This window comes from Haliotis cracherodii, unplaced genomic scaffold (genome assembly GCF_022045235.1).
Source record: "Haliotis cracherodii isolate W230 unplaced genomic scaffold, xgHalCrac1.p SCAF_20, whole genome shotgun sequence".
Classification (NCBI taxonomy): domain Eukaryota; kingdom Metazoa; phylum Mollusca; class Gastropoda; order Lepetellida; family Haliotidae; genus Haliotis; species Haliotis cracherodii.
The window spans coordinates 3786796-3814214 of record NW_027266276.1 but is presented as its reverse complement, the minus strand read 5'-3'; the positions used below and the strand labels follow the sequence as shown (position 1 = coordinate 3814214).

At 40.9% G+C, this 27419-nt stretch overlaps 1 protein-coding gene across 1 annotated transcript; it reads right to left on the bottom strand.

Annotated features, from left to right (window-relative positions):
- Nucleotides 1-6917: 6917 nt before the first annotated feature.
- Nucleotides 6918-27246, bottom strand: LOC139470444 (uncharacterized). Its single transcript, XM_071252852.1, has 18 exons — nt 27181-27246; nt 26366-26581; nt 25579-25698; nt 25152-25202; nt 24365-24484; nt 23279-23503; nt 21203-21427; nt 19879-20103; nt 17253-17477; nt 14843-15172; nt 14122-14422; nt 12342-12364; nt 11149-11373; nt 10422-10646; nt 9528-9743; nt 8323-8547; nt 7175-7390; nt 6918-6974 (listed from the first exon to the last, which is right to left on the bottom strand). The coding sequence occupies exons 1-18, from the start codon at nt 27244-27246 to the stop codon at nt 6918-6920; spliced, it is 3291 nt and encodes a 1096-aa protein (XP_071108953.1).
- Between the last annotated feature and the right edge of the window lie 173 nt (nt 27247-27419).

Genomic DNA, 27419 nt, shown 5'->3' with positions numbered 1-27419 from the left:
TAAAGCCAACGGATACAAACGATATGCTTTGGGGTCGTATGTGGATAAGGATGCAAATATCAAATATTAAGTGTTTACAAACAAACATGGCTACGCCCTTGTCATTGGGCGATCGAGTCAGAATTCACCATCGGGAATCTGGATAAACAACAGGGTATTGCTATCATTATCAAAGAATCGTCTTATATAATGAATATCAGTGTCTGATGTTTACTTAGCTAAGGCATTTTACAAGTTTTGGCAACTATGGAGATATGAATTGCGAAACACTTTTGCGAGGCCAATAGCCTAGCGCCAGTAGCGTGATCAGTTTCCATGTCATTGCTTGTAGACATCTGCGGCTTGGAACCTTTTCACAAATTAAAACAGTCTGGATTTTGCCGAAATATGTACGAATTGTTACACTGTTTTCTTTTGTCGTTGTGTGCACATTTGTAACGTTATGACAGCACAGGCGTGACGTCTCATAGACTAGGGTTAGAGTAACGTCCTTTTGATACAGTTGACTGATGGATTGCCGCGAAAGGTTAGTACAAACAATTTGTGTAGGCAAGTGTTGTTTTGCCTATCTCTTGTTACGCTACTGTATAAGAAACAGGTTTCCGATGGAACGATATTGACTGTTTTCACTGTCCGACGGACTCGTAACCTACCTTCTGATGCATTATATATACTGAACAACAAAAGTTGCTGTGACATTGAATAAGATTAAATGCAAAGTTATGTTTTTTACCAAATCTGAAACAATTTCGGTTTGCAACAGATAAAAGACTCCTGTCAGTGTTCAAATGGTTTAATTTGCCATACTGAGCTCAGAAAATGCGGGATTTTATTATAAAAAAACATGAACATGCCAAAATGTCAATTTACAAATCAATAGCGTGTGTCTCCACCTCTGGTTGCGATGCAAGCAACACATCTTCGCACAGTCCTGTGGGATATCTGTCCATATCTGCCGGAGCATGGTTCGAAGTTCCTGGAGTGTCTGTGGAACACGTGGTTGACGTCGAAGGCGCCGATCCATCTCATCCCACATGTGCTCGATTGGTGAGAGATCAGGGGAGCGAGCCGGCCAGGGGTGACATTCACGTTGTTTTGTTGAAGAGAATACTGAACAAGTCGAGCAATCTGAGGCCGGGCGTTGTCATGTAATGAAAGGTAATGCCTGGGCCATGACAACGCAAAAACGGTGGAACAACAGGGCCGATGATCTCGTCGCGGTAGCGCTATCCATTGAGATTTCCCTCTACAACTATCAAACGGGTCCTCTGTCTTGCTGTGATACATCCCCATACCATAACGCTGCCGCCCCCGAACCGATCTTCTTCCATGACATAATGATTGACGTAACTTTCACCTCGACGTCGGTACACTCGAATCCGTCCATCGCTGTGGCTGAGGTGAAAACAAGACTCGTCAGTGAATAGAACTTGTCTCCACTGCATGGCCGCTGTCTGCACCACTGTAGACGTGCTTGACGATGGTTTCCTGTCAAAATGGGACGTCTGGCGGGTCTTCTGGCGACAATCTCTGCACATCTGAGGCGAGAAAATATTCGTCGAAGACCAGGGATTCTTCTTGCAGTCACTGTTGCTGGCTGGAATTGATTTCGCAGGTGTGTTGTTCGAATCCAGTTGTCTTGTCGATTATTGGTTAGCGTGGCCTGCCACTCCGAGGATGGTCTCTGACTACATCCGTCTGTTGCCAACGTTGCAATAAACACCAAATGGTGTTTCTGTGGACGTTAAATTGTCTTGCAACATCACGTTGACTCGATCCTGCTTCAAGCATACCACTTGTGTCAGCACGATGCTAAAAAACGATAGGAATCTCGTTGACGCACACGTTTTTATACCCATTCTTGGGTAGTGAAATGCATGGGTCTTGGATAAAAGTCAACTTTTGCATGGAATGCATGCGTTTCTGTAGCAGTTGCGTTTTTGTGACTTGATTCCATACATGTACTACAATATTGAAAATCAAACTTTACTTGATTGAAAAATACACTAAAATATTGGTGTCACAGGAACTTTTATGGTTGAGTATATATACTGATAATACCACACACACAATCATATTTTCCAAATAAATGAGTAAATTCTTCCCAGTTCAGGGACACATTTCAGCCATCAAGTGCTGCCTCACATGTTGGTATTGAATGTTCGACTACTGTTGTATAGATAAACGCAACAAGACACTTTCCATAATTATAAGATATTGTATGATTCTGACTATATCATAAGCATGTGTTTATGTTTCACTCTCAGATAATGATGGTACCAGGTTAGCGAAAAGAGAGGCATGTCCTGTAAACACCATTTCCCCATCCACGGAAACAAAGCCACCATTTTCCTGCACCATCTTGTACAGCCAAGGCTTACTTTCTCTCCCACAGGAGACAAATTATTAAGATCCCTTGCTATTTCACCCATCATTGCTCTCCTGTTGTCCGAAGCCTCTTTGATAACTTTGGATGTTTAACCTTTTTCTCCAGCGGTTAAAAATTGGCATAACGACTTGAAACTCGCCACGCTGGTCGGCCTGGACCCTCCCACCATGTTGGCAGTCGAATTTTAGTTGTCTCACCTTTTTCTCCAGGGGTTAGGTGGCTGTGTTCTTGGAAGCCATGACTTGCAAAAAACGTATTTAAGGTGAAATGTACTATTTAATGGCTCTCAATTTACAAGTTAAACTTCTTGCCCTAATTACCTTGTTTTGACTTTGTCAATCCGCGCAGAAAGTCCGATTCATTTGCACAAAGAAACAGATCAGCGAGTGAGGGGAACACAATCGGTAACCATGGGGATGTCTAATGCCTAAATGTCTTACCCCAATCTTTTACATAGATGTTGTCAATGAGGAAGTCCAGCATTTCAAATATTGTTTTCTCAGTAATATTCAGGTTGAATTTGCTTTATTTCTTGACACAATTACCTGAACCTCTGAAGATATATATGCATAGTTCGTTTGCTGCAAAATCGTACAGATGAAATGCAAAATAATATGTATATACCGAAGCAACAATTCATCTGAAATGGCTTAAGAGTTATTCATTTGTTCATACCAACTAGAAAAGGTTGTTTACCAAACTCTCATGTAATTGTTGGTGTTTTAACGCTTGTTGTTACAAGGAGGTCTGCGCAATACACATAACAGATGAAGGGCCTCGCGGACGACAGTAACTGTGGTCACCACATTTTGTAACAAAAGCCCCATGGATCAAGGAATGAGGTTTTTCCTTAAGTGCGTCATGTGGGATAGTGGTGTACAAAGTTAAAAAAAACAAATGTTGTGACAGACTTGAACTTGGTTCTTTTCTGAGGTTTCAAGCATATCCTTTGAGTTTTTGAGAATCTACATGGAATTAATTTGTCTTGTGTCAACTACTTTCTGTGAATATAAAGAAACCCCTTTCTTGATTGTAGTGAGGAGTATTGTTAATGTTTGAGACAGGGATTTGGTGGTACATTTGTTGGACCCAGCAACATATCTCTTTTTGTAAGAATGTTTATGGAGCTTTGGAATCTAGTACAAAGGAGAAATGTACATGTCAAGCCAAAGGTTGATGGACCTGATGCTTGGTTTGGGCAGAGTTCTTCCTCGGTTAACATACTGGCCTTTTTGTGATATTATGACATTATGTGATATATCATTCATACCAAGTTGTTTTTTCAAATTGTTGGGTTTACTCCAATTCTGATTCCTCTTGTCCAGGTTGTGCATTCTACCAATGACCCATTGTTTGGCATATGCTTCGACAGCATCCATAATGATTTTAAAGTCATGTTAAAGTGATTTAAAATCCCAATTCGTAGGAGGCTGCTCGCGATATTTTGGTCCCAGAATGAACATTTACAATTATACCTTAAAATGTGTTAAATGTAGACACCAAAGGCTTTGGCTGCTGCAATTTTGTTCGACATTTAGGGAAATGTGACTGTTTGAAAGTTGTTGTCATCCCTTGTCATACAGTTTTGTGAATAGCTCTTTGTCACTCTAAATATTTATTCATTGCTCTAAATATGAAACAGATAGAACGACATGACCTTGAGACTCGTACCGTAAACTCAGTATTTGCTTGAATTCTAACTGACTGTAATTGTGCTTCCGTTGATTTGAAGGGCATGTTACAGGGGGTCAGATAGTCCTGCATCTCTGCCCATCTTTGTGTTTCATCCACAGTGGTAATCTCCAGCTCGTGTCCCAGCTTGATTACCCTGGTGTCATCACTTTGGAACCCAAGACTATTACACTCCTTAATTGATTGGAGGTGAAGTGATCTCAGAGTGAGTGAGTGAGTGAGTTGGGTTTAACGCCACTTTTAACATTATTCCAGTTATATCGCGGCGTGTCAGCTTAATGTGGGAGGAAAGCCCGAAGTGATGCAGGTCTCCGACGTTTACCACTTCGGTGAAACCCACGAGCACGGGTATGGTGCTGACAAACCTAGAAACATAATCGGGGCGAACCGGGATTCGAACCCACAATCATAGGTTTCTGGCGTGCCCAAGGGACGCAACTCTGCACAGCGAATCGCGGCGCCTTAGACGACTGGGCCACCCGTGCCCCCTGATCTCAGAAGAAAAATTTAGTTAACGAAAAGTTAGTAGAAGTTAGTAGAAGTAGTAGTAGTAGTAGTAGTAGTAGTAGCAGTAGTAGTAGGAATAGTACAAGTCGTAGTAGTTATAGTTGTAACAGTTATAGTGGGAATAGTAGTAATAGTAGTAGTAGGTATGGTAGTAGTAGTAGGGTAGCAACAGAAGTAGAAGTTGAAGTAACAGTAGCAGTTGTAGTAGCAGTTGTAGTAGTAGCAGCAGTAATAGCAGAAGTAGTAGTAGTAGCAGCAGCAGTAGTAGGAATAGTACAAGTCGTAGTAGTTATAGCTGTAACAGTTATAGTGGGAATAGTAGTAGTAGGAATAGTAGTAGTAGTAGTAGTAGTAGTAGTAGTAGTAATAGTAGAAGTAGTAGTTGTACAGGTAGCAGCAGTAGCAGTAGTAGTAGAAGCAGTAGTAGTAGAAGCTGCAGTAGTGGTAGCTGTAGTATCAGCCGTAGTAGTTTGTTTGTTTGTTTGTTTGTATGTTTGTTGTTTAACGCCGCACCGCCTCCGCGGTTTAGAGGTAGAGCGTCCGCCCGGAGAGCGGAAGGTCCGGGGTTCGATCCCCCGCCGCGTCATACCAAAAGACGTTAAAAGATGGTACTTGTTGATACCCTCTCTGGCGCTCGGCATTAAGGGGCTAAAACAAGGACTGGTCGGCTCGGAGTCGGCATACTGTGTCTGAGTGGTGTGTTCATGTTAAACTGCGGCATGGTATCTCAGTGAGCTAGCACTATAAATTGGCATCAGTCCGGACTACACACACACACACACACACACACACACACACACACACACACACACACACACACACACACACACACACACACACACACACACACACACACACACACACGTGCACACGTGCACACGTGCACACATACGTGCATGCACGTCGCTAGATAAGTGCAATAATCATGGACGCGATGTTAAACCCAATTTCACCTCACCTCACCTCACCTCACCTCACCTCACCTCACCTCACCAACACCGCACTCAACAATATTCCAGCTATGTGACGGCAGTCTGCAAATAATCGAGTTTTGACCAGACAGTCCAGTGATTGATAACACAATTTGGATACTATGACAAGCATCAACCAAGTCAGCGAGTCTGACCACCCGATCCCGTTAGTCGCCTCTTACGACAAGCATAGCCACCTTTGACAAGCATAGGTTTCTGAAGACCTATTCTACCCCGGGTCATAGCAGTTGTAGAAGGAATACAATAGCAGCAGGAGCAGTAGTTGTAGCAGTAGTAGTAGTAGCAGCCGTAGTAGTAGTGGTAGTCGTAGTTATTGAACTGTCTCTGGGTTGACATTAGAAGTGATGTAAGTAGAAGCGCAGTAGCTGTAGTTGTTGATGTAAAAGTAATACTTAGATATGCGGTCGTCCAAGAATACTCTAAAACGTATGTCTTCATCAGGGTTGAAAGATCACGGAGAGATGCTGTGATACAATTATGTTTAATCCGCTGAGAAAGTTGTGATACAATTATGTTTAATCCGTTGAGAAAGTTGTGATACAATTATGTTTAATCAACCGAAAAAGGGATTCCATTGGAGAGAAAGCTGTTCTGAATGCAGAGTGAGCTGCATGTAAATCGCCTACTTTTCACCCTAATATTCAAATATTATTTTTTTAAAACAGTCCATCGTTAAGCCTAACCATAGTCCGATGCAGTGGCACTTGCAGAATGAAATGAATCAAGTTAAAGGTCGTGTAAAATAGAATACCTTTTAAACCTCAAGCTTATGCTTTTGTCAATCCACCATGCATGTTCAGAAGGGGAATATCTCCTCTGAACTACATCGATCTTTTGCAAGTGACATCTCCTGTTGAAGTTGGTGTTGGATATTAAATGGCTCAGCAAACCCCTTAACCATATGAGAAAATCTTAGGTTTAACCGCTGCTAAATTCATTACACAGTATTACAACCAACACCGTGATCTGTGAGTTTATTGCGATATAGCGTGAATCATAATTACAGTTCCTTCAAAATAAAATTTAGAAGCATGAATTGTACTTATATATCAGAGTAGTTTTGCAGTGTCCATGTTGTTCCTCGTAACTGCCAGAAAATGCCGGCTGATAACTGCTTCTATTGACCAACAAATATTTCATACAATCACACATACATAAAACATACAGTGTTGTTCTTGACTGGCGTGGGCACTCGGCTACCTGTATGAATAAAACTTATAAACGATCTGACGTCAAACATGCTATACATAATTTTGGTGGAGGTTATCGTAACAGCGTGGAGATATAGATGATTCCCCGTGCGTTGGGACAGTCCCCCTGGGGTTTCAGCTCGTCCATCATTCCAGTGTGTATACCACGGGTGGACCACTTTGGTCAGCTGCATGTCCAATGCCCTGAAAATATTTTTTTAAAGTTGTATATATTATGACACCGCGCACATGAGAACTGTTCATGTTCCGAAATTCGAGACATTAGCGCAGCCGGTAGTTAAAAATCAACTCTATCAGGAACATTCAACTTTGTTATTTGACAAGACGAGACATACTGTGTGTACCCGGCCGTGAAGGGCTGTCTTAATATTCAGTATACCAACCTGAGGCACCTCAACCGTCTTCACAATCCCAACACCCTGTGGTGCTACCGATGTACACTCTTTGACAACCACATCTCCAACAGCATTGACAGCGACAACTTCAACAGCATCCTGAGGCGCTGATATGATTCCGCCTCCTTTCACGCAAGGAGTCTTGATCTCCTCAACAATGACATTGCCCGTGGTGTCTTTCACAACAGCGACTTCAACGGCGTCCTGAACACAATATGTCTTCCATTGGTATGCAAGATTAAATTCAATCTGGGTCAATTATATTAGTGAACTTGATGTCTTTTCAACAATTAACAGCATCCGCCATCTCCTCCATCGTCGTAACTCGCAGAAACAAAACCATTACCTTTGTGATAATGTGATTGGCAAGTATGGAGGCAGCATGATTTATTACTAAATACCCTAAATCTAAATAAGCCATGTGAATTGTTCTAAACATAGAAAGATAATATTTGTTTCAATGCAGAGGGTATCCTGAAGTTGTCATATTTACCATGTGCTCTGGTGTCAATGAAGCAAGCACTATAGGTTATGGTTTAGGATGAATGGTTGTCTGAGACAGTAACATCGCATTATTTTTAACCCTGTTAACAATATTCCCTATCCAGCATCGTTAATCCGGACATTTGTTAATCAGGGTGATTACACTGGGTTTCCCTGAGCTTCTTGTGTGTGTGTAGCTATTATCACATACCTTTGGTTCCAGATAAGTCCGGTTGTCTTTCACAGCATGGGAATAGATATCATGACATAGCTAACATTAGAGGAACCCAGTTGTCTTCCAGGTTGTGGATATACCTATTATTACAGGCATGCGGTTCTGGAGATATCTTTTGTTTTCCAGTGCGTAAATTATGTTTTTCCCTACTTGTTTTACCATTACCACATGGGGTTCTAGAGAAATTCGGTTGTCGTCCAGGGCGAGGATACAGCTATCATTACATAACAGTACCGTCCAGATTAACGGGGTTTCACGAGATTTAAAATTCGTATGTGGTATAGCTGTAGGTAAATATCTGTGGTCCTATTGAAACCAGGTTGTCATCCAGAGTGTGGATACAGCTATTATAACATGCATGTGGTTCTTTAGAAACCCGGTTGTCGTCCAGGGTGTGGATATAGCAATTAGTACATACCTGTGGTTCCAGAGCATGGACCAGGTTCATTCCAGCACGTTTTCCAATACTCCTCCCAGCTACCCTCCCAATGCTTTTTCTTCCACTGATGTCCTTTACAACAGCGACTTCAACGGCATCCTGAGGCCCTGATTTGATGCCACAGCCATTGATACCGGCAACAGTGATCTCCTCGACAGCAACATTTCCCACGACATCCTTTACAACGGTAACTTCAACGGCATCCTGCATAAAAGTTCGATAATAATTGTATGTCTTCCCATTGGCAATATATGGATGGATCTAATATGGGACAATTAACATACGTTGCGTACATCTAGTAAGAGAAAGGATGCCATTGACAACAAGAGCATCGATCTATGCATTTGGCATATGGTGACATGCATAAAACCAGGTCAGCCGAACCAGAAAGTCGCCTCGTGCGACAGGTGTGGGTTCGTGACCCGGATCGTCTTGGGAAATGTGTAAGATGTAGTAAACGATTATTGTAATTTCAACCAAGTGTGAGCCTTGAAGTTACTCTGAGATTTTATTTTTTTTTAATTTTAAGCCCTTAGCAAGAGTTTTACATTTTCAACACAACCGAGGAGGATCGTTTTATCTAACTTATGAACCGTCTAAATGCAAGAAATACTGGGAAAAATAAGACCACGTGAAGTATGCGTACAACTGAAGACATGACATGCAAAATTGAACAACCTCTCATCACCTGCCCCGGTGGCTCAGTTAGAAAACAGATGGTTTTACAGCTTCTTTCCCACACCTGTGGTTCTGGAGAAGCTCTACTATATTGCTGTTCGAAACAGCCATTAATGTATACTTACAGCGAACACAATTCCTTACCCAGCACTCATTAATCCTGAAACTTGTTTAAAAGGAAAAGTACCGTCCAGATTAACTGGGTTTCACGAGACTATTTCTTTTATGTGGTATAGCTGTTAGTAAATACCTGTGGTCCTATTGAAACCAGGTTGTCATCCAGAGCGTGGATATAGCTATTATTACATACCTGTGGTTATAGATAAAACTCGGTTGTCTTCCACAGCATGGACAGATTCTTCCAAGCCTGTTTTATCATTACATGCATTTAATTCTAGAGAAATCCCGATGTCGTTCAGAGAGTGGACATAGCTATTATCACATACCAGTGATTCTGCAGAATCCCGGTTGTCAACCAGGACGTGGATGTGCCTATCAGTACATACCTGTGGTTCCAGAGCATGGACCAGGTTCATTCCAGCACGTTTTCCAATACTCCTCCCAGCTACCCTCCCAATGCTTTTTCTTCCGCTGATGTCCTTTACAACGGCAACTTCAACGGCATCCTGAGGCGCTGATTTGATTCCACATCCAGCACCCTTGATCTCCTCAACAACGACATTCCCCACGGCATCCTTTATAATAGCAACTTCAACGGCATCCTGAATAAAAGTTCATCTTTATAAGTCTATAATAGCTAATGCCCCCCAACAGGAAACGTATGGTTAATTTTCAATCTGGAATAATTAATATGAAATGCATACATCCATCAAAAGAAACTAAGAAAGTTTGATATTTAATATGGAAATTGTTTGTTTTAACCACCTGATACTTCGGCTCATTCTTAGTGTTAAATGTGCAAGTGGGATGCCAACTTTATCGTACTTATTGAAGCAGGTATGACACACGATAAAATTATTTATCACTGCATAATTGAAAGAAACATGTCAATCTTTACACGTTTGTCATGATTTGAAATCTGATTCACAAAATACGAGGCAACAGGATTGAACTTCCATGTTTTCTAGATCTTCTGGATGCAAGAGATGTAAAATGTACCACAATTTCAATTCATTATGGCGCTTGAAGTTTCGAAGCGCAAAGAGCTTACTTTTTATACAACAATATGTTGTGCGACCAATGTGGTAAACTTAGCTTCTTAACTATTGTGCAATACAATGAAACCATTTTAATGTGGAAACTCTGTTTTCGTGATTTTTTCTATAGTCTACATATCTACAGGTAATGTACAAAATGTACATGTTCCATTATTTCTCTATACATAATCTAATAAGACTTGCTGTACTATATGCCCAATATTTGTGTGAAAAAATTTATACCTGTGGTTCCAGAGCATTAACCAGGTTCATTCCAGCACGTTTTCCAATACTCCTCCCAGCTACCCTCCCAATGCTTTTTCTTCCACCGATGTCCTTTACAACGTCAACTTCAACGGCATCTTGTGGCGCTGATTTGATTCCACATCCTTTCACGCCAGCAACAGTGATCTCCTCGACAGCGACATTTCCCACGACATCCTTTACAACGGTTACCTCAACGGCATCCTGTAGAAAGGTTCCATAATAATTTTATGTCTTTCCATTGGCAATCCATGGTTTGACTTCATATAGGACAATTAATATACGTCGGGTATTTATATCAAGAGAAAGAATACCATTGATATTATCGACAGGAATTTCATTTCAACGGTAAACTTGTCGCCCGATGCTTACGTTCGACACACACTACCGACTGACAAAACATGCATTTTGTATAGCCTGATAGGTGGCTTGTTTCCACTACGTAACAACTTCCGGTGTCTCTCACTGCTGCCGTACCGATTAAATTAGACATGATTAAATATAATCCCTGCATTACCGACGGAAACAAGAATATCTTACTGACGGAAACAACAATGTCTTACTGACGGAAACAACAATGTCTTACTGACGGACAACTTCCGGTGTCTCTTACTGCTGCCGTACCGATGAAATCAGATATGATTAAATATAGTCCCTGCCTTACCCGGTTGTCGTCCAGGGTGTGAATATAGTTGTTAGTTCATACCTGTGGTTCCAGAGCATTGACCAGGTTCATTCCAGCACGTTTTCCAATACTCCTCCCAGCTACCCTCCCAATGCTTTTTCTTCCACTGATGTCCTTTACAACAGCGACTTCAACGGCATCCTGAGGCGCTGATTTGATGCCACAGCCATTGATACCGGCACCCTTGATCTCCTCAACAACAACATTCCCCACGGCATCCTTTACAATGGCAACTTCAACAGCATCCTGAATAAAAGTTCAACTTTATAATAGTGTTCTTACATTGAGTGAAAACATGGTGAGATTTCATCCAAGACATTTACTATGGGATGCACACATTTAAGAAATGTTGTTTGGAGATATGACGGAATGTTGTCATTTCAACAAATATCATCCGCCAGATTCTCAAATTTAACAAAAAAGACCCAAAGACTGTTTGCTATGGCTTTAAAGTTGACTGGTTCCACTACGCAACTTTTTTCCGATTTCTTTTTTACACTTGTGAAAGAGGGATGCCGACTCTATCTGACCAGGTATGTACCAGATATGAAACGTGATCGATTAGGTCTTTGCTCAAAGTTCTCCACGCTAATGTCGAACCCAGTCGACGGGCGCAAAGTCGAAGGACACCCCAAATGAAACTAGCAATAACTGTTTTGGGCTTTTAGGCTTTGCGTATCATTTAAGTTACATGTGGTATGAATAAATTCTCAGCTTGCAAGATATTCGATTTTTTAGTAGTTAATTTTAATTTATCTCAAATCGAAAACATCGCGAGTTAAGAAAGTATCTGCCTACTTTCTCGGCACACAACTACGGCCATTGTTGCCTTTTGGCACTTCACGTTCAGCAGCTTTCAGTCCGATATTGTCTTTATCATTTTATCATTTTTCATATTCGATCATAATTTATTGTTTGGTGACGAAAAGGAATCACTCAAGTTCCTTAATTTCTAAAAAATAGCAAATTTCGGTGTAATTAATTCTATACAAAACTAATCTGAATCGTAACAAGATCGATTGGATGGAACTTGTACGATCATGGCAACGGCGGTAAACAAACAACTCCACATACATAGTGATCCCGTAAGACTATTACAATAGTTTTGTTACATCCAACATAATATTGTAGAATTATTGACACGGATGTTTAGTTCTTGGTAAAAAAAGCTATCTATTTTTTATAGACTTTGAAAACCATTTTGTTTGATAAACTTTCGGACACATTGACAAGCCGCCTAACGTCAGTGACACGTTTGGACGTGACCTAACTTGTGATTTATTTAGTTGAACAAAGTCAACAAACACTCCGAATAATGACAAATATTGGATGATACGCAAAATCGGTATAAACTGGTATACATTCTAGGTAAACCATTCAATAGCTTAATAATGCAGTTTACGAAAAATAATCAAAATACTTGCAATTTTAGCTATCATTTCTGAGACCGGAAGCAAGTACCACATGACACACACCGAAGCAAAATATGCCAAAGTTGGTAAGCTATCATAAATAATCCGAAATACATTCAAATTCAAAAGAAAATACATAATTTACTATTTTTTGTCAACTGTTTACTATTTAATTATCTGCATAGCAGTCTTCACTCCTATTTGTTTCATATTTCTTCGTGATTGCCGCCATCAAATTTGTAAGTCTGAATCCGAAACCGTAATGGATTTCAGGCTCGATGATTTTAAAATTATTTTCTGAAAACGACGACAGTGGAGAGGATATAACATATTGATATGCCATAATAATAACAACATATTATTATTATTGGGCTGTCATTGCAAGAAAGCCTTCCTGCGAATTTAATAAAATGACACGTTAGATTAACCCGAATGTTCGTATTTCTGCAACTGACATGATGAGCTTGAAAACATTTTTTTATCTGTCTATCGTTTGTGTAATAAATTTACTGAAACGATTCATAATTTACCAGCGCGTTGTTATTTGCCAATACAAAAAATGAATTTATACTCAGTTAAAATTAAGATATGATTATTTAAGTAATTTGCACAAATTTGACGATTTAAACAGGTTCCTTACATGAAACACAAACCACCTTCAATAAGGTAATTCAGGTAAGTTCAAGAAAATTAACAAATTTTGTGTTCGCTTTGGTCTTAACCTTTGTATGATTGAAAACATCAGAATATTTTTATATAGTAATGTGTAGTTTTCTATCAGAATACATATGCAAAATATTTCTTCAATTTGCCCTTGTATAATGAAGCACCGACTGTTTGAAATCACCCACCCTCTTTACAGCGCCATATGCTAAAACAATTCAACAGGCTTAAGGTTAACTGAAGGAATTAAGACCATCTTTACACGTTTCTCATTGTGTAGGCCTGGTACCAGATACTGAGGCAGCAGCATTCACATAATTACTTGGTCTACATAATCTTGCCAAAATACTTTGGGATGTTTGGCCGATGTGACACAAGTTTATTTCAACTCAGTAGGTGGCCGCCATGTTGCAATACGCAAACTGCCAAAAGTCTTTTTTGTCTCTGACGTCATTGACGTTCTGTACACAGTACTCGTCAGTTTCTAATATAACAAAGTGTTCGGCATCCAGTGAGGTAAGTACTAACATATGAGGCATACTGGTTACTTTAAAGCTATACATTAAAACCCCGTTTGTACGGAATTTGATTTGCTGTAAGGAACGTCTATACACGTACAGAAAGCATAATGCTCTTCCCAGCTTTGTCAGTCTCCAAACATGTTAATCCAGAAGTTTCTACTTGTCAAGGTACCGCCCAGAATAAGAGGGTTTCACATTTCGAATGTGTCATGTTATGTAGCCATTATAACCTGCCTGTGGTTCTTGAGGTGTTTGACTGTCTTCCAGAGCATGGATATAGCTATTATTACATGCATGTGGTTCTTGAGAAACCCGGTCGTCGCCCAGAGTGTGGATATAACTATTATTACATGCACGTGGTTCTTGAGAAACCCGGTTGTCGTCCAAAGTGTGGATACAGCTATTATAACATGCATGTGGTTCTTTAGAAACCCGGTTGTCGTCCAGGGTGTGGATATAGCAATTAGTACATACCTGTGGTTCCAGAGCATGGACCAGGTTCATTCCAGCACGTTTTCCAATACTCCTCCCAGCTACCCTCCCAATGCTTTTTCTTCCACTGATGTCCTTTACAACAGCGACTTCAACGGCATCCTGAGGCCCTGATTTGATGCCACAGCCATTGATACCGGCACCCTTGATCTCCTCAACAACAACATTCCCCACGGCATCCTTTACAATGGCAACTTCAACAGCATCCTGAATAAAATGCATGTCATTATATCCCAATTATGTAGATCAATGCTCATGATTTCAATAACTGGATGGTCTGGCCCAGACACGATTATTATAGCTGAAATATTGCTCAGTGCAGCGTTTAACAACAAACAAACAAACATAACCAGATATCAAATCTGATCAAATCGACCCTTGCCTAATAAAAGGAATTGAGACCATCTTTACCAGTTTCTCATTGTGTAAGACCCGATACGAGATACTGAGGCAGCAGCATTCATATAATTACTGGGTCTTCATAATCTTTCTTAAATACCTTGAGAAGTTTGGCTGATGTGGCACATATATATTTCAACCCAGTGGGTTGTCATACGCAAACTGCCAAAATACTCTTTCCGCCAACACCTGGTCATCCAGAGTGTGGAAATAGCTATTATTACATACCTGTGGTTCAAGAGCATTAACCAGGTTCATTCCAGCACGTTTTCCAATACTCCTCCCAGCTACCCTCCCAATGCTTTTTCTTCCACTGATGTCCTTTACAACGGCAACTTCAACGGCATCTTGTGGCGCTGATTTGATTCCGCAGCATTTGACACCGGCACCCTTGATCTCCTCAACTACAACATTCCCGACGCAATCTTCGACAACTACAACTTCAGCAGCATCCTGAGGTGCTGATTTGATTCCACATCCTTTCACGCCAGCAACAGTGATCTCCTCGACAGCGACATTTCCCACGACATCCGTTACAACGGCAACTTCAATGGCATCCTGTTAAATGGAAACAATACTCTCCCTTACTGACAAAAAAATCAACTTTGCCTTACTGAGTGATACAACACCAACCGACCCCAATCTACTTGTCAAATTCTGATGACACAAAATGTTCCACAATCATTTGGGCAGTCGATGTCACAGGGCGTATGTTTGAATTGTATTCTACACGGTGAAACGTCAATACTCCTGACGTGTGCTGGTACAAACGTCAACATGCAGAGCTGATATTGCTCCCTCCAGGCAACGTCCGGAATTACAGACTTTTGCTGACCTTTTACTTTGTGTGTGATATATAGCTTCTATCCTATACCGGGGGCACGGGTGGCCCAGTCGTCTAAGGCGCCGCAATTCGCTGTGGAGAGTTGCGTCCCTTGGGCACGCCAGAAACCTATGATTGTGGGTTCGAATCCCGGTTCGCCCCAAATATGTTTCTAGGTTTGTCAGCACCATACCCGTGCTCGTGGGTTTCACTGAAGTGGTCAACGTCTCAGACCTGCATCACTTCGGGCTTTCCTCCCACATTAAACTGGCACGCCGTGATATAACTGGAATACTGTTAAAAGCAGCGTTAAACCCAACTCACTCACTCACTCACTCACTCACTCTATCCCATACCTGTGGTTCTGGAGAAGCTCCACTATATTGCAGTTAAAAACGTCCTGTATTTACACGTATTCCTTACCCAGCACTAATTAATCCTGAAACTTACTTTTAATCAGGACAATTTTATAAGTAACAGTACCGTCACAATTAACGGGGTTTCACGAGATTGAAATTCGTATGTGGTATTGCTATTTCTTAAATACTTGTGGTCCCATAGAAACCAGGTTGTCTTCTCAGAGCGTGGACATACACTCTTCAAAAAAGAAACGCACATGTATCATGTCGTTCATTCAACCTCACTACACAAACAAACTTGTATATTTATTGGTGAGTGAGTGAGTGAGTATGGTTTTACGCCGCTTTTAGCAATATACCAGCAATATCACGGCGGGGGACACCAGAAATGGGCTTCACACATTGTACCCATGTCGGGAATCGAACCCGGGTCTTCGGCGTGACGAGCGAACGCTTTAACCACTCGGCTATATTAATTGGATATATCTTATTGAAAAATGTTGCTGGCCTGATATTCGACAAACGGTGCGACAAAATGCAGCCATTGTCGATTTCCAATGTCTTAAACGGCATTGTTTTCATACTTGTTCAAGGGACGGTCGGGTAGCCTAGTGGTTAAAGCGTTCACTCGTCACGCTGGGTTCGATTCCCGACATGGGTACAATTGTGAAGCCCATTTCTGGTGTCCCCCGCCGTCATATTGCTGGAATATTGCTAAAAGCGGCGTAAAACCATACTCACGCACTCACTCACTCACTCACTCACTCACACTTGATAAAAAATTTCATGGATGACAACAGTAAAGCAAAATGCGCGTGCAGGTTATGGTATTCATAACTCGTGGTAGTGGCTATAAAAAGGCAAGCATAAGCCAATAATTTGTCATTCAACTGTCAACGATTTTCAAGTTCGAAAATGCCGCGACTCAGCGATGGCGATCGGAACATCGCCATAGGACGTATCCAAAGAGGGGAATCAGACCACACCGCAGGACAGAATTCGTACACTTATCCAGTCAGTGCCGAGGAGATGCAGAGCCGTGATTGCTGCCCGGGGTGGTCACATGAGATACTGAGTTCAGCGCAACCTTGTGGCCTTATGTGACATGACAATGAACAGTTTTCAATGCCTTTGAACAATGACAACATGTGACTATCGAGCTCCAAAATGTCATATTTGTATCTATGATATTAAATTAAATATATCGACTTTATAAGGTACAATTAATTTACTAACAATCTACCTGTCGTTTCATTTTTTTGAAGAGTGTACATAGTATCACATACTTGAGGTTCCAGAGAAACCCGGCTGTCTGCCAGACAGGTTGTCACAAACCTGCTGTGCCAGAGACGTCTGCTTATTTTCTCAGAAAGTGGATATACCTATTTTCACATACCCGTGGTTCTTGAGAAACCGGGTTGTCGTCCAGGTTGTGGATATAGCTATTAAAATATACCTGTGGTTCCACAGCATCGACCAGGTTCATTCCAGCACGTTTTCCAATACTCCTCCCAGCTACCCTCCCAATGCTTTTTCTTCCACCGATGTCTTTTACAACGGCAACTTCAACGGCATCTTGAGGCGCTGATTTGATTCCACATCCTTTCACGCCAGCAACAGTGATCTCCTCGACAGCAACATTTCCCACTGCATCCTTGACAACGGTAACCTCAACGGCATCCTGTATAAAGGTTCCATAATATTTTTTTATGTCTTTCCATTGGCAATACATGGTTAGACTTGATATGGGACAATTAATATACGTCGCGTACATTAATATATTAGACAGGAATTTAATTTCAACGGTATATTCGTTACCCACTACTCACGTTCGACGCACACTACTGGCTGACAAAACATGCATTTTGTATAGCCTGATAGGTGGCTTGTTTCAACTACGTAACAACTTCCGGTGTCTCTCACTGCTGCCGTACCGATGAAATCAGACATGATTAAATATAATCTCTGCATTACTGAGGAAACAAGAATGTCTTACTGACGAAAACAACAAAGTCTTACTGACGGAAACAACAATGTCTTACTGACGGAAACAACAATGTCTTACTGACGGAAACAACAATGTCTTACTGACGGAAACAACAATGTCTTACTGACGGAAACAACAATGTTTTACTGACGGAAACAACAATGTCTTACTGGCGGAAGCAACAATGTCTTACTGACGGAAACAACACTGTCTTACTGACGGAAACCACATTGTCTTACTGACGGAAACAACAATGTCTTACTGACGGAAACAACACTGTCTTACTGACGGAAACAACAATGTCTTACTGACGGAAACAGCAATGTCTAACTGACGGAAACAACAATGTCTAACTGACGGAAACAGCAATGTCTTACTGACGGAAACAACAATGTCTTACTGACGGAAACAACACTGTCTTACTGGCGGAAACAACAATGTCTTACTGACGGAAACAATGCTGCTTAACTGACGGAAATAATGCTGTCTTTGACGGAAACAACACAACCTTACTGATAGCATCAACACCGCCTTCCTGACGGAAAAATAACTGCCTTAATGACGGAAAGAAATGCTCCAGTAAATGTGGTCTGGTGTAAAAGCTGATTCCAAATTAAGTGAAATGATTATTCCAAATCTAATGAAAATGCCTTGTTAAAAGTATTGTTTGCCGGGTTTGTTTTTGTTTAACGCCGCACTTAGCTGTAATCCAGCTTTATGGCGGCAGTCTGTAAGAAATCGAGTCTGGGCTAAGACCGCCCATTGAGTAACAACAAGCACATCGTTGTATACATTTGACATCAACCAAATCAGCAACCCTGATCACCTGATTCAGTTAGTCGCCTCGTACGAAAGGCATGGTTTGCTGAGGATATATTCTAACCCGGATCTTCATGAGTGTGTGTGTGTGGGGGGGGGGGGGGGGGGTTCGGATTTGGGAAATGTGTGAGATGTAGAAAACGATTATTGTTATCACATCTCGGTGTGAGCCTTGACGTGCGATGGTGATATCGAGGCGTCACCCAATCCACAATCTATCAAATTCTGATGACACAAAATGTTCTTCAGTCATGTGGGCAGTCGACATCACATGACATATGTTTTTAAGTTTTCTTATATTTGGTGAAACGTCGTTAATATTGACGTGTGCTGTTACAAACGTCAACATGCAGAGCTGGTATTGCTCCCTTCCCAGCAACGTCTGGAATTACAGACTTTTGTTGACCTTATAATTTGAGTGTGATATATAGCTTCTATTCAATACCGACCGCCTCCGTGGTCTAATGGTAGAGCGTCCGCCCGGAGTGCGGAAGGTCCGGGGTTCGCGTCATACCAAAAGACGTGAAAAGATGGTACTTGTCTGGCGTTCGGCATTAAGGGGCTAAAACAAGGACTGGTCGGCTCGGAGTCAGTATACTGTCTGAGCGGGGTATTCATGTTAAACTGCGGCATGGTATCTCAGTGAGCTAGCACTATAAATCGGCATCAGTCCGGACTAGTACAAGCAGCCACACACACACACGTACATGCACGTCGCTATATAAGTGCAATAATCTTGGACGCGACGTTAAACACCATTTCACCTCACCTCTATTTAATACCTGTGGTCCTGGAGAAGCTCCACTATATTCCTGTTAAAAACGTCCTGTATTTACACGTACAGCGAAAACAATTCCTTACCTAGCACTAATTAATCCTAAAACTTGCAAATCAGGCCATTTTATTCAAGTAAGAGTAACGTCCAGATTAACGGGGTTTCGCGAGATTTTAAATTGGTATGTGGTATAGCTGTTAGTAAATACATGTGGTCCTATGGAAACCAGATTGTCACATACTTATTATTACATACCTGTGGTTCCAGAGAAACCCAGTTGTCTGCCGGAATGTGGCTATACTTATTATCACATGCCTGTGGTTCGAGCAATGTCTGATTGTCTTCTCAGAGTTGGGACATACTAACCATCACAAACTAGTACCTATTGTTCCAGAGAAGTCTGGTTGTCTTTCCAGAGAGTGGATGTACCAGTCATCAAATACCCGTGGTTCTAGAGAAACCTGGTTGCCGTCCAGGGTATGAAAAGCTATTAGTACATACCTGTGGTTCCAGAGCATTGACCAGGTTCATTCCAGCACGTTTTCCAATACTCCTCCCAGCTACCCTCCCAATGCTTTTTCTTCCACCGATGTCCTTTACAACGGCAACTTCAACGGCATCTTGTGGCGCTGATTTGATTCCACATCCTTTTACGCCAGCAACAGTGATCTCCTCGACAGCAACATTTCCTACTGCATCCTTTACAACGGTAACTTCAACGGCATCCTGCATAAAAGTTCAATAATAATTGTATGTCTTACCATTGGTAATACATGGATGGATTTAATAGGGGACAATTGAAATACGTCGCATACATCTATCTAGGAAGAGGGAGGATGCCATTGACAAAAAGAACATACGGTGACATGCATAAAACCAGGTCCGCTGACCCAAGTAGTCATCTTGTGCGACAGGTATGGGTTGCTTACCCGAATCTTCTTGGGAAATGTATAAGACTGTTGTAAACGATTATAGTAATTTCAACCCAGTGTGAGCTTTGAAAATACTCCGATATTTTGTTTTAAAAAATGGAAAACCCTAAACGAGAGTTTTACATTTTCAACAAAACAAAGGAGGATCGTTTTATCCAACTTATGAACCGTCTAAATGCAAGAAATACTGGAAAAAATAAGACCACGTGAAGCATGCACACAACTGAAGTCATGACAGGCAAAGTTGAACAACCTGTCATCACCTGAACAAATGGCTCAGTTAGAAAACAGAGGGTTTTACAGCTTCTTTCCCACACCTGTGGTTCTGGAGAAGCTCTACCATATTGCTGTTAGAAACGGCCATTACTTTATATGTACAGCGAACACAATTCCTTACCCAGCACTCATTTATCCAAACACTTGTAAAACAAGACGATTGTACAAAGAACAGTACCGTCCAGATTAATGGTGTTTCATGAGATTTTAAATTGGTATGTGGTATAGCTGTAGGTAAATACCTGTGGTCCTATAGAAACCAGGTTGTCACCCAGAACGTGGATATAACTATTATTACATACCAGTGGTTCCAGAGACACGCGGTTGCCTTACCAAAATGACGACATACTTATTATCTCAAATCTAAGGTTCTAGAGAAGTCTGATTGTCTTCTCAGAGCGTGGATATACAGATCATCACATACCTGTGCTTCTAGAGAAATCCGATTGTCGCCCAGGGCATACATATAGCTATTTATAGTACATACCTGTGGTTCTATAAAAAGCTGGTTGCCGTTCAGTGCATGGATACAGTTTATTATCACATACCTGTACTTTATGTGGTTCTAGAGAAACACGGCTGTCGTTCGGAGTGTGGATATAGCTATTAGTACATACCTGTGGTTCCAGAGCATTGACCAGGTTCATTCCAGCACGTTTTCCAATACTCTTCCCAGCTACCCTCCCAATGCTTTTTCTTCCACCGATGTCTTTTACAACGGCAACTTCAACGGCATCTTGAGGCGCTGATTTGATTCCACATCCTTTTACGCCAGCAACAGTGATCTCCTCGACAGCAACATTTCCCACTACATCCTTTACAATGGCCACTTCAACGGCATCCTGCATAAAAGTTCAATAATAATTGTATGTCTTTCTATTGGCAATACATGGATGGATTTAATATGGGACAATTTATATACGTCGCATAATTCTAGTAAGAGGAAGGATGCCATTGACAAAAAGAACATTGATCTGTGCATTTGGCATACGGTGACATGCATAAAACCAGGTCCGCTGATCCAGTTAGTCACCTCGTGCGACAGGTATAGGTTGCTTACCCGGATCTTCTTGGGAAATGTATAAGACTGTTGTAGACGATTATAGTAATTTCAACCCAGTGTGAGCTTTGAAGTTACTCCGATATTTTGTTTTAAAAAATGGAAAACCCTGAGCGAGAGTTTTACATTTTCAACAAAACAAAGGAGGATAGTTTTATCCAACTTATGAACCGTCTAATTGCAAGATATACTGGAAAAAATAAAACCACGTGGAGCATGCACACAACTGAAGTCTTGACAGGCAAAGTTGAGCAACTTGTCACCACCTGAACAAATGGCTCAGTTACAAAACAGAGGGTTTTATAGCTTCTTTCCCACACCTGTGGTTCTGGAGAAGCTCTACCATATTGCTGTTAGAAACGGCCATTACTTTATATGTACAGCGAACACAATTCCGTTCCCAGCACTCATTTATCCAAAACTTGTAAAACAAGACGATTGTACAAGGAACAGTACCGTCCAGATTAATGGGGTTCCATGAGATTTTAAATTTGTATGTGGTATAGCTGTAGGTAAATACCCGTGGTCCTATAGAAAATGTTATAATATGATGCTTCTCTACGACAGCCATGGGAAACAAAATTGGGCATCAAAAGTTAAAAACATGTTATACGAATGCGGATATGGTTATATTTGGTTACAGCAACATGTAGATATGCCACAACATTTCTTCTCCCGTTTGACACAGACTTTAAAAGATATGTACATTCAAAAATGGCATTGTTCTTTGCTTAGTTCTAGAAAAGCAAACTATTACACTACATTTAAGACTACTATTATACTAGAACCTTATCTATTAAGTGTAAATTTACATAAGTTTAGAACAGCTCTTTGTCGATTCCGTTGTGGCTCACATGATCTATTTATTGAAACAGGTAGATATGAAGGTATTGCAAGAGAACACAGACCTTGTAGGATTTGTAAAACTGATTGTACTGAAGATGAATATCACTTTTTATGTGTATGTCCAGTGTATGAAGATTTAAGAGCAAAATATCTAAATAACTATTTCTACCGCAACCCAAACGGTAACAAATTTTGTAAATTAATGACTTGTGATTGTACAGAAACTATTAGAAATCTATCAATGTTCATTTATCATGCCATGAAACTAAGAAAATGTATGAATTTGTAACATGCACCACACATTGTACTATAGGCCTTTGGCCTCATAAGTACCATGAATAAAGATTGATTGATTGATAGAAACCAGGTTGTCACCCAGAACGTGGATATAATTATTATTACATACATGTACCTGTGGTTCCAGAGAAACACGGTTGCCTTTCCAAAATGACGATATACTTATTACCTCAAATCTAAGGTTCTAGAGAAGTCTGATTGTCTTCTCAGAGCGTGGATATACAGATCATCACATACCTGTGCTTCTAGAGAAATCCGATTGTCGTCCAGGACATACATATAGCTATTTATAGTATATACCTGTGGTTCTATAAAAACCTGGTTGCCGTTCTAAACGTGGATATAGCTATTATCACATATCTGTGGTTCTATAAAAAGCTGGTTGCCGTTCAGTGCATGGATACAGTTTATTATCACATACCTGTACTTTATGTGGTTCTAGAGAAACACGGCTGTCGTTCGGAGTGTGGATATAGCTATTAGTACATACCTGTGGTTCCAGAGCATTGACCAGGTTCATTCCAGCACGTTTTCCAATACTCTTCCCAGCTACCCTCCCAATGCTTTTTCTTCCACCGATGTCCTTTACAACGGCAACTTCAACGGCATCTTGAGGCGCTGATTTGATTCCACATCCTTTTACGCCAGCAACAGTGATCTCCTCGACAGCAACATTTCCCACTACATCCTTTACAATGGCCACTTCAACGGCATCCTGCATAAAAGTTCAATAATAATTGTATGTCTTTCTATTGGCAATACATGGATGGATTTAATATGGGACAATTTATATACGTCGCATAATTCTAGTAAGAGGAAGGATGCCATTGACAAAAAGAACATTGATCTGTGCATTTGGCATACGGTGACATGCATAAAACCAGGTCCGCTGATCCAGTTAGTCACCTCGTGCGACAGGTATGGGTTGCTTACCCGGATCTTCTTGGGAAATGTATAAGACTGTTGTAGACGATTATAGTAATTTCAACCCAGTGTGAGCTTTGAAGTTACTCCGATATTTTGTTTTAAAAAATGGAAAACCCTGAGCGAGAGTTTTACATTTTTCAACAAAACCGAGGAGGATCGTTTTATCCAACTTATGAACCGTCTATTTGCAAGATATACTGGAAAAAATAAAACCACGTGAAGCATGCACACAACTGAAGTCATGAGAGGCAACATTGAACAACCTGTCACCACCTGCACAAATGGCTCAGTTAGAAAACAGAGGATTTTATAGCTTCTTTCCCACACCTGTGGTTCTGGAGAAGCTCTACTATATTGCTGTTAGAAACGGCAATTACTTTATATGTACAGCGAACACAATTCCGTGCCCAGCACTCTTTTAACCCCAAACTTGTTAAACAGGACGATTTTTACAAGTAACAATACTGTCTAGAATAACGTGGTTTCACGAGATTAAAAATGTGTTTGTGGTATAGCTGTTCGTAAATACCTGTGGTCCTACTTAAACCAGGTTGTCATCCAGAGCGTGTATATAGCTATCATTACATACCTGTGGTTCTAGAGAAACCTGGTTGTCATCCAGGGTGTGGATTAAGCTATTATTACACACCTGTGGTTCAAGAGCATTGACCAGGTTCATTCCAGCACGTTTTCCAATACTCTTCCCAGCTACCCTCCCAATGCTTTTTCTTCCAGTGATGTCCTTTACAACGGCAACTTCAACAGCATCCTGCATAAAAATTCAACAATAATTTTAGATATTTCCAATAGCCATCTGGCGTTCTTTATTGTCAACGTCCTTTCGTCCTCAATGACGTTCTTTATTGTAAACGGCCTTTCGTGCTCACTGACGTTTTTTCGAAAACATTGTTCTTTCTTTTCTTACGACGTCTTTTCTTACGACATTTGACTATTAATATTAATACTTTCGACCTTTGTTTCAATTTTGTATTTGTTTAACCGGCGTCTGTTTGTTTTGTATTTTGACCTTTATTAGAAACATTTAATTCTTCATTCGAAATATATGACCTTTATTGTGTACATTTGTCCTTTTTTTCAACTTTGGACCGAATGGTCGCCCATACACGTGATTTGATACACTTCTGGATGTAAGACCCGTTTTATCACAATATAGATCTTGAGTATCGATCAGATCGTCTTGACTGGGGGCCGCCATTTTGTTTGAAACAAATGCAAGTGATACGAGAGGTGGAATCTGATTAGTCCATAGGAGAGGCTTATAAGGGACGTAACTCGCAAGAACCACTGGTGGAGCTACGGTCGAGCTCAGGAATTCTAACTTAGTTTGACAAGGGTGGAAACTGGACTTTCATAGTCATTTAACTCCCTTGCCTCGGGAAGATGTCAAGAGCGTGGATATAGCTATCATTGCATACCTGTGGTTCCAGAGCATTGACCAGGTTCATTCCTGCACAACCTGTCACCACCTGCACAAATGGCTCAGTTAGAAAACAGAGGATTTTATAGCTTCTTTCCCACACCTGTGGTTCTGGAGAAGCTCTACTATATTGCTGTTAGAAACGGCAATTACTTTATATGTACAGCGAACACAATTCCGTGCCCAGCACTCTTTTAACCCCAAACTTGTTAAACAGGACGATTTTTACAAGTAACAATACTGTCTAGAATAACGTGGTTTCACGAGATTAAAAATGTGTTTGTGGTATAGCTGTTCGTAAATACCTGTGGTCCTACTTAAACCAGGTTGTCATCCAGAGCGTGTATATAGCTATCATTACATACCTGTGGTTCTAGAGAAACCTGGTTGTCATCCAGGGTGTGGATTAAGCTATTATTACATACCTGTGGTTCAAGAGCATTGACCAGGTTCATTCCAGCACGTTTTCCAATACTCTTCCCAGCTACCCTCCCAATGCTTTTTCTTCCAGTGATGTCCTTTACAACGGCAACTTCAACAGCATCCTGCATAAAAATTCAACAATAATTTTAGATATTTCCAATAGCCATCTGGCGTTCTTTATTGTCAACGTCCTTTCGTCCTCAATGACGTTCTTTATTGTAAACGGCCTTTCGTGCTCACTGACGTTTTTTCGAAAACATTGTTCTTTCTTTTCTTACGACGTCTTTTCTTACGACATTTGACTATTAATATTAATACTTTCGACCTTTGTTTCAATTTTGTATTTGTTTAACCGGCGTCTGTTTGTTTTGTATTTTGACCTTTATTAGAAACATTTAATTCTTCATTCGAAATATATGACCTTTATTGTGTACATTTGTCCTTTTTTTCAACTTTGGACCGAATGGTCGCCCATACACGTGATTTGATACACTTCTGGATGTAAGACCCGTTTTATCACAACATAGATCTTGAGTATCGATCAGATCGTCTTGACTGGGGGCCGCCATTTTGTTTGAAACAAATGCAAGTGATACGAGAGGTGGAATCTGATTAGTCCATAGGAGAGGCTTATAAGGGACGTAACTCGCAAGAACCACTGGTGGAGCTACGGTCGAGCTCAGGAATTCTAACTTAGTTTGACAAGGGTGGAAACTGGACTTTCATAGTCATTTAACTCCCTTGCCTCGGGAAGATGTCAAGAGCGTGGATATAGCTATCATTGCATACCTGTGGTTCCAGAGCATTGACCAGGTTCATTCCTGCACGTTTTCCAATACTCTTCCCAGCTACCCTCCCAATGCTTTTTCTTCCGCTTATGTCTTTCACAACGGCAACTTCAACGGCATCCTGAGGCGCTGATTTGATTCCACAGCCAGCACTCTTGATTTCCTCGACCACGACATTCCCGACGGCGTCTTCTACTATAGCAACTTCAACAGCATCCTGAATAAGAATTCAAATCTATAATTGCCGAATGTCTCTACACAGGGAATTGATGGTTAATTGTCAATCAGAAACTATTAGCATTAGACAAATCTATTGAGATTTCAAGAAAGGTTGTTATTTTAGTGAGGAATGTGTCATCATTTCAGCCATCAAATTCGTTTTCCAGCTACTCATTTCAACATATATATTACTGAAATAAACATATGATTAACCCATACACTACGAACATTATTCTGTAAACAACATTTTTTATCTCGAAACTTGTTGCTCCAGAGATTACACAATATATAACATGTGCATGTGATACAGCTCTTCTCACGTACCGGGGGCACGGGTGGCCCAGTCGCCTAAGGCGCTGCGATTCGCTGTGCAGAGTTGCGTCCCTTGGGCACGCCAGAAACCTATGATTGTGGGTTCGAATCCCGGTTCGCCCCGATTATGTTTCTAGGTTTGTCAACACCATACACGTGCTCGTGGGTTTCACCGAAGTGGTAAAAGTCTGAGACCTGCATCACTTCGGGCTTTCATCCCACATTAAGCTGACACGCCGTGATATAACTGGAAAACTGTTAAAAGCGGCGTCACTTCTCACGTACCTGTGGCTCCAGAGCGCTGACTAGGCTTATTCCTGCTTGTTTCCCAATGCTTTTTCTCCCGATCATGGTGATAGAATTTCACTTGCCTATAGAGAAGAAAAAAATAAATTTGATTTGCTTTTTTTCTCTGAAATGCATTCATTTGAATTCTGAAGCGTGGGGGCTGTTTTCAACAGCTCATTTACAGCCCCGGTGGTTTGTATGTACGCAGCTGGAACGCACCGAATGATAATCTGAAG

Coding starts and splice junctions, on each gene's coding strand:
- LOC139470444 (XM_071252852.1), bottom strand. CDS start 27,246: ATGATCGGGAGAAAAAGCATTGGGAAACAAGCAGGAATAAGCCTAGTC. Junction 21,428..23,278: donor TCAATGCTCTGGAACCACAG/GTATGTACTAAT, acceptor ACTTTTATGCAG/GATGCCGTTGAAGTGGCCAT. Junction 15,173..17,252: donor TCGATGCTGTGGAACCACAG/GTATATTTTAAT, acceptor TCCATTTAACAG/GATGCCATTGAAGTTGCCGT.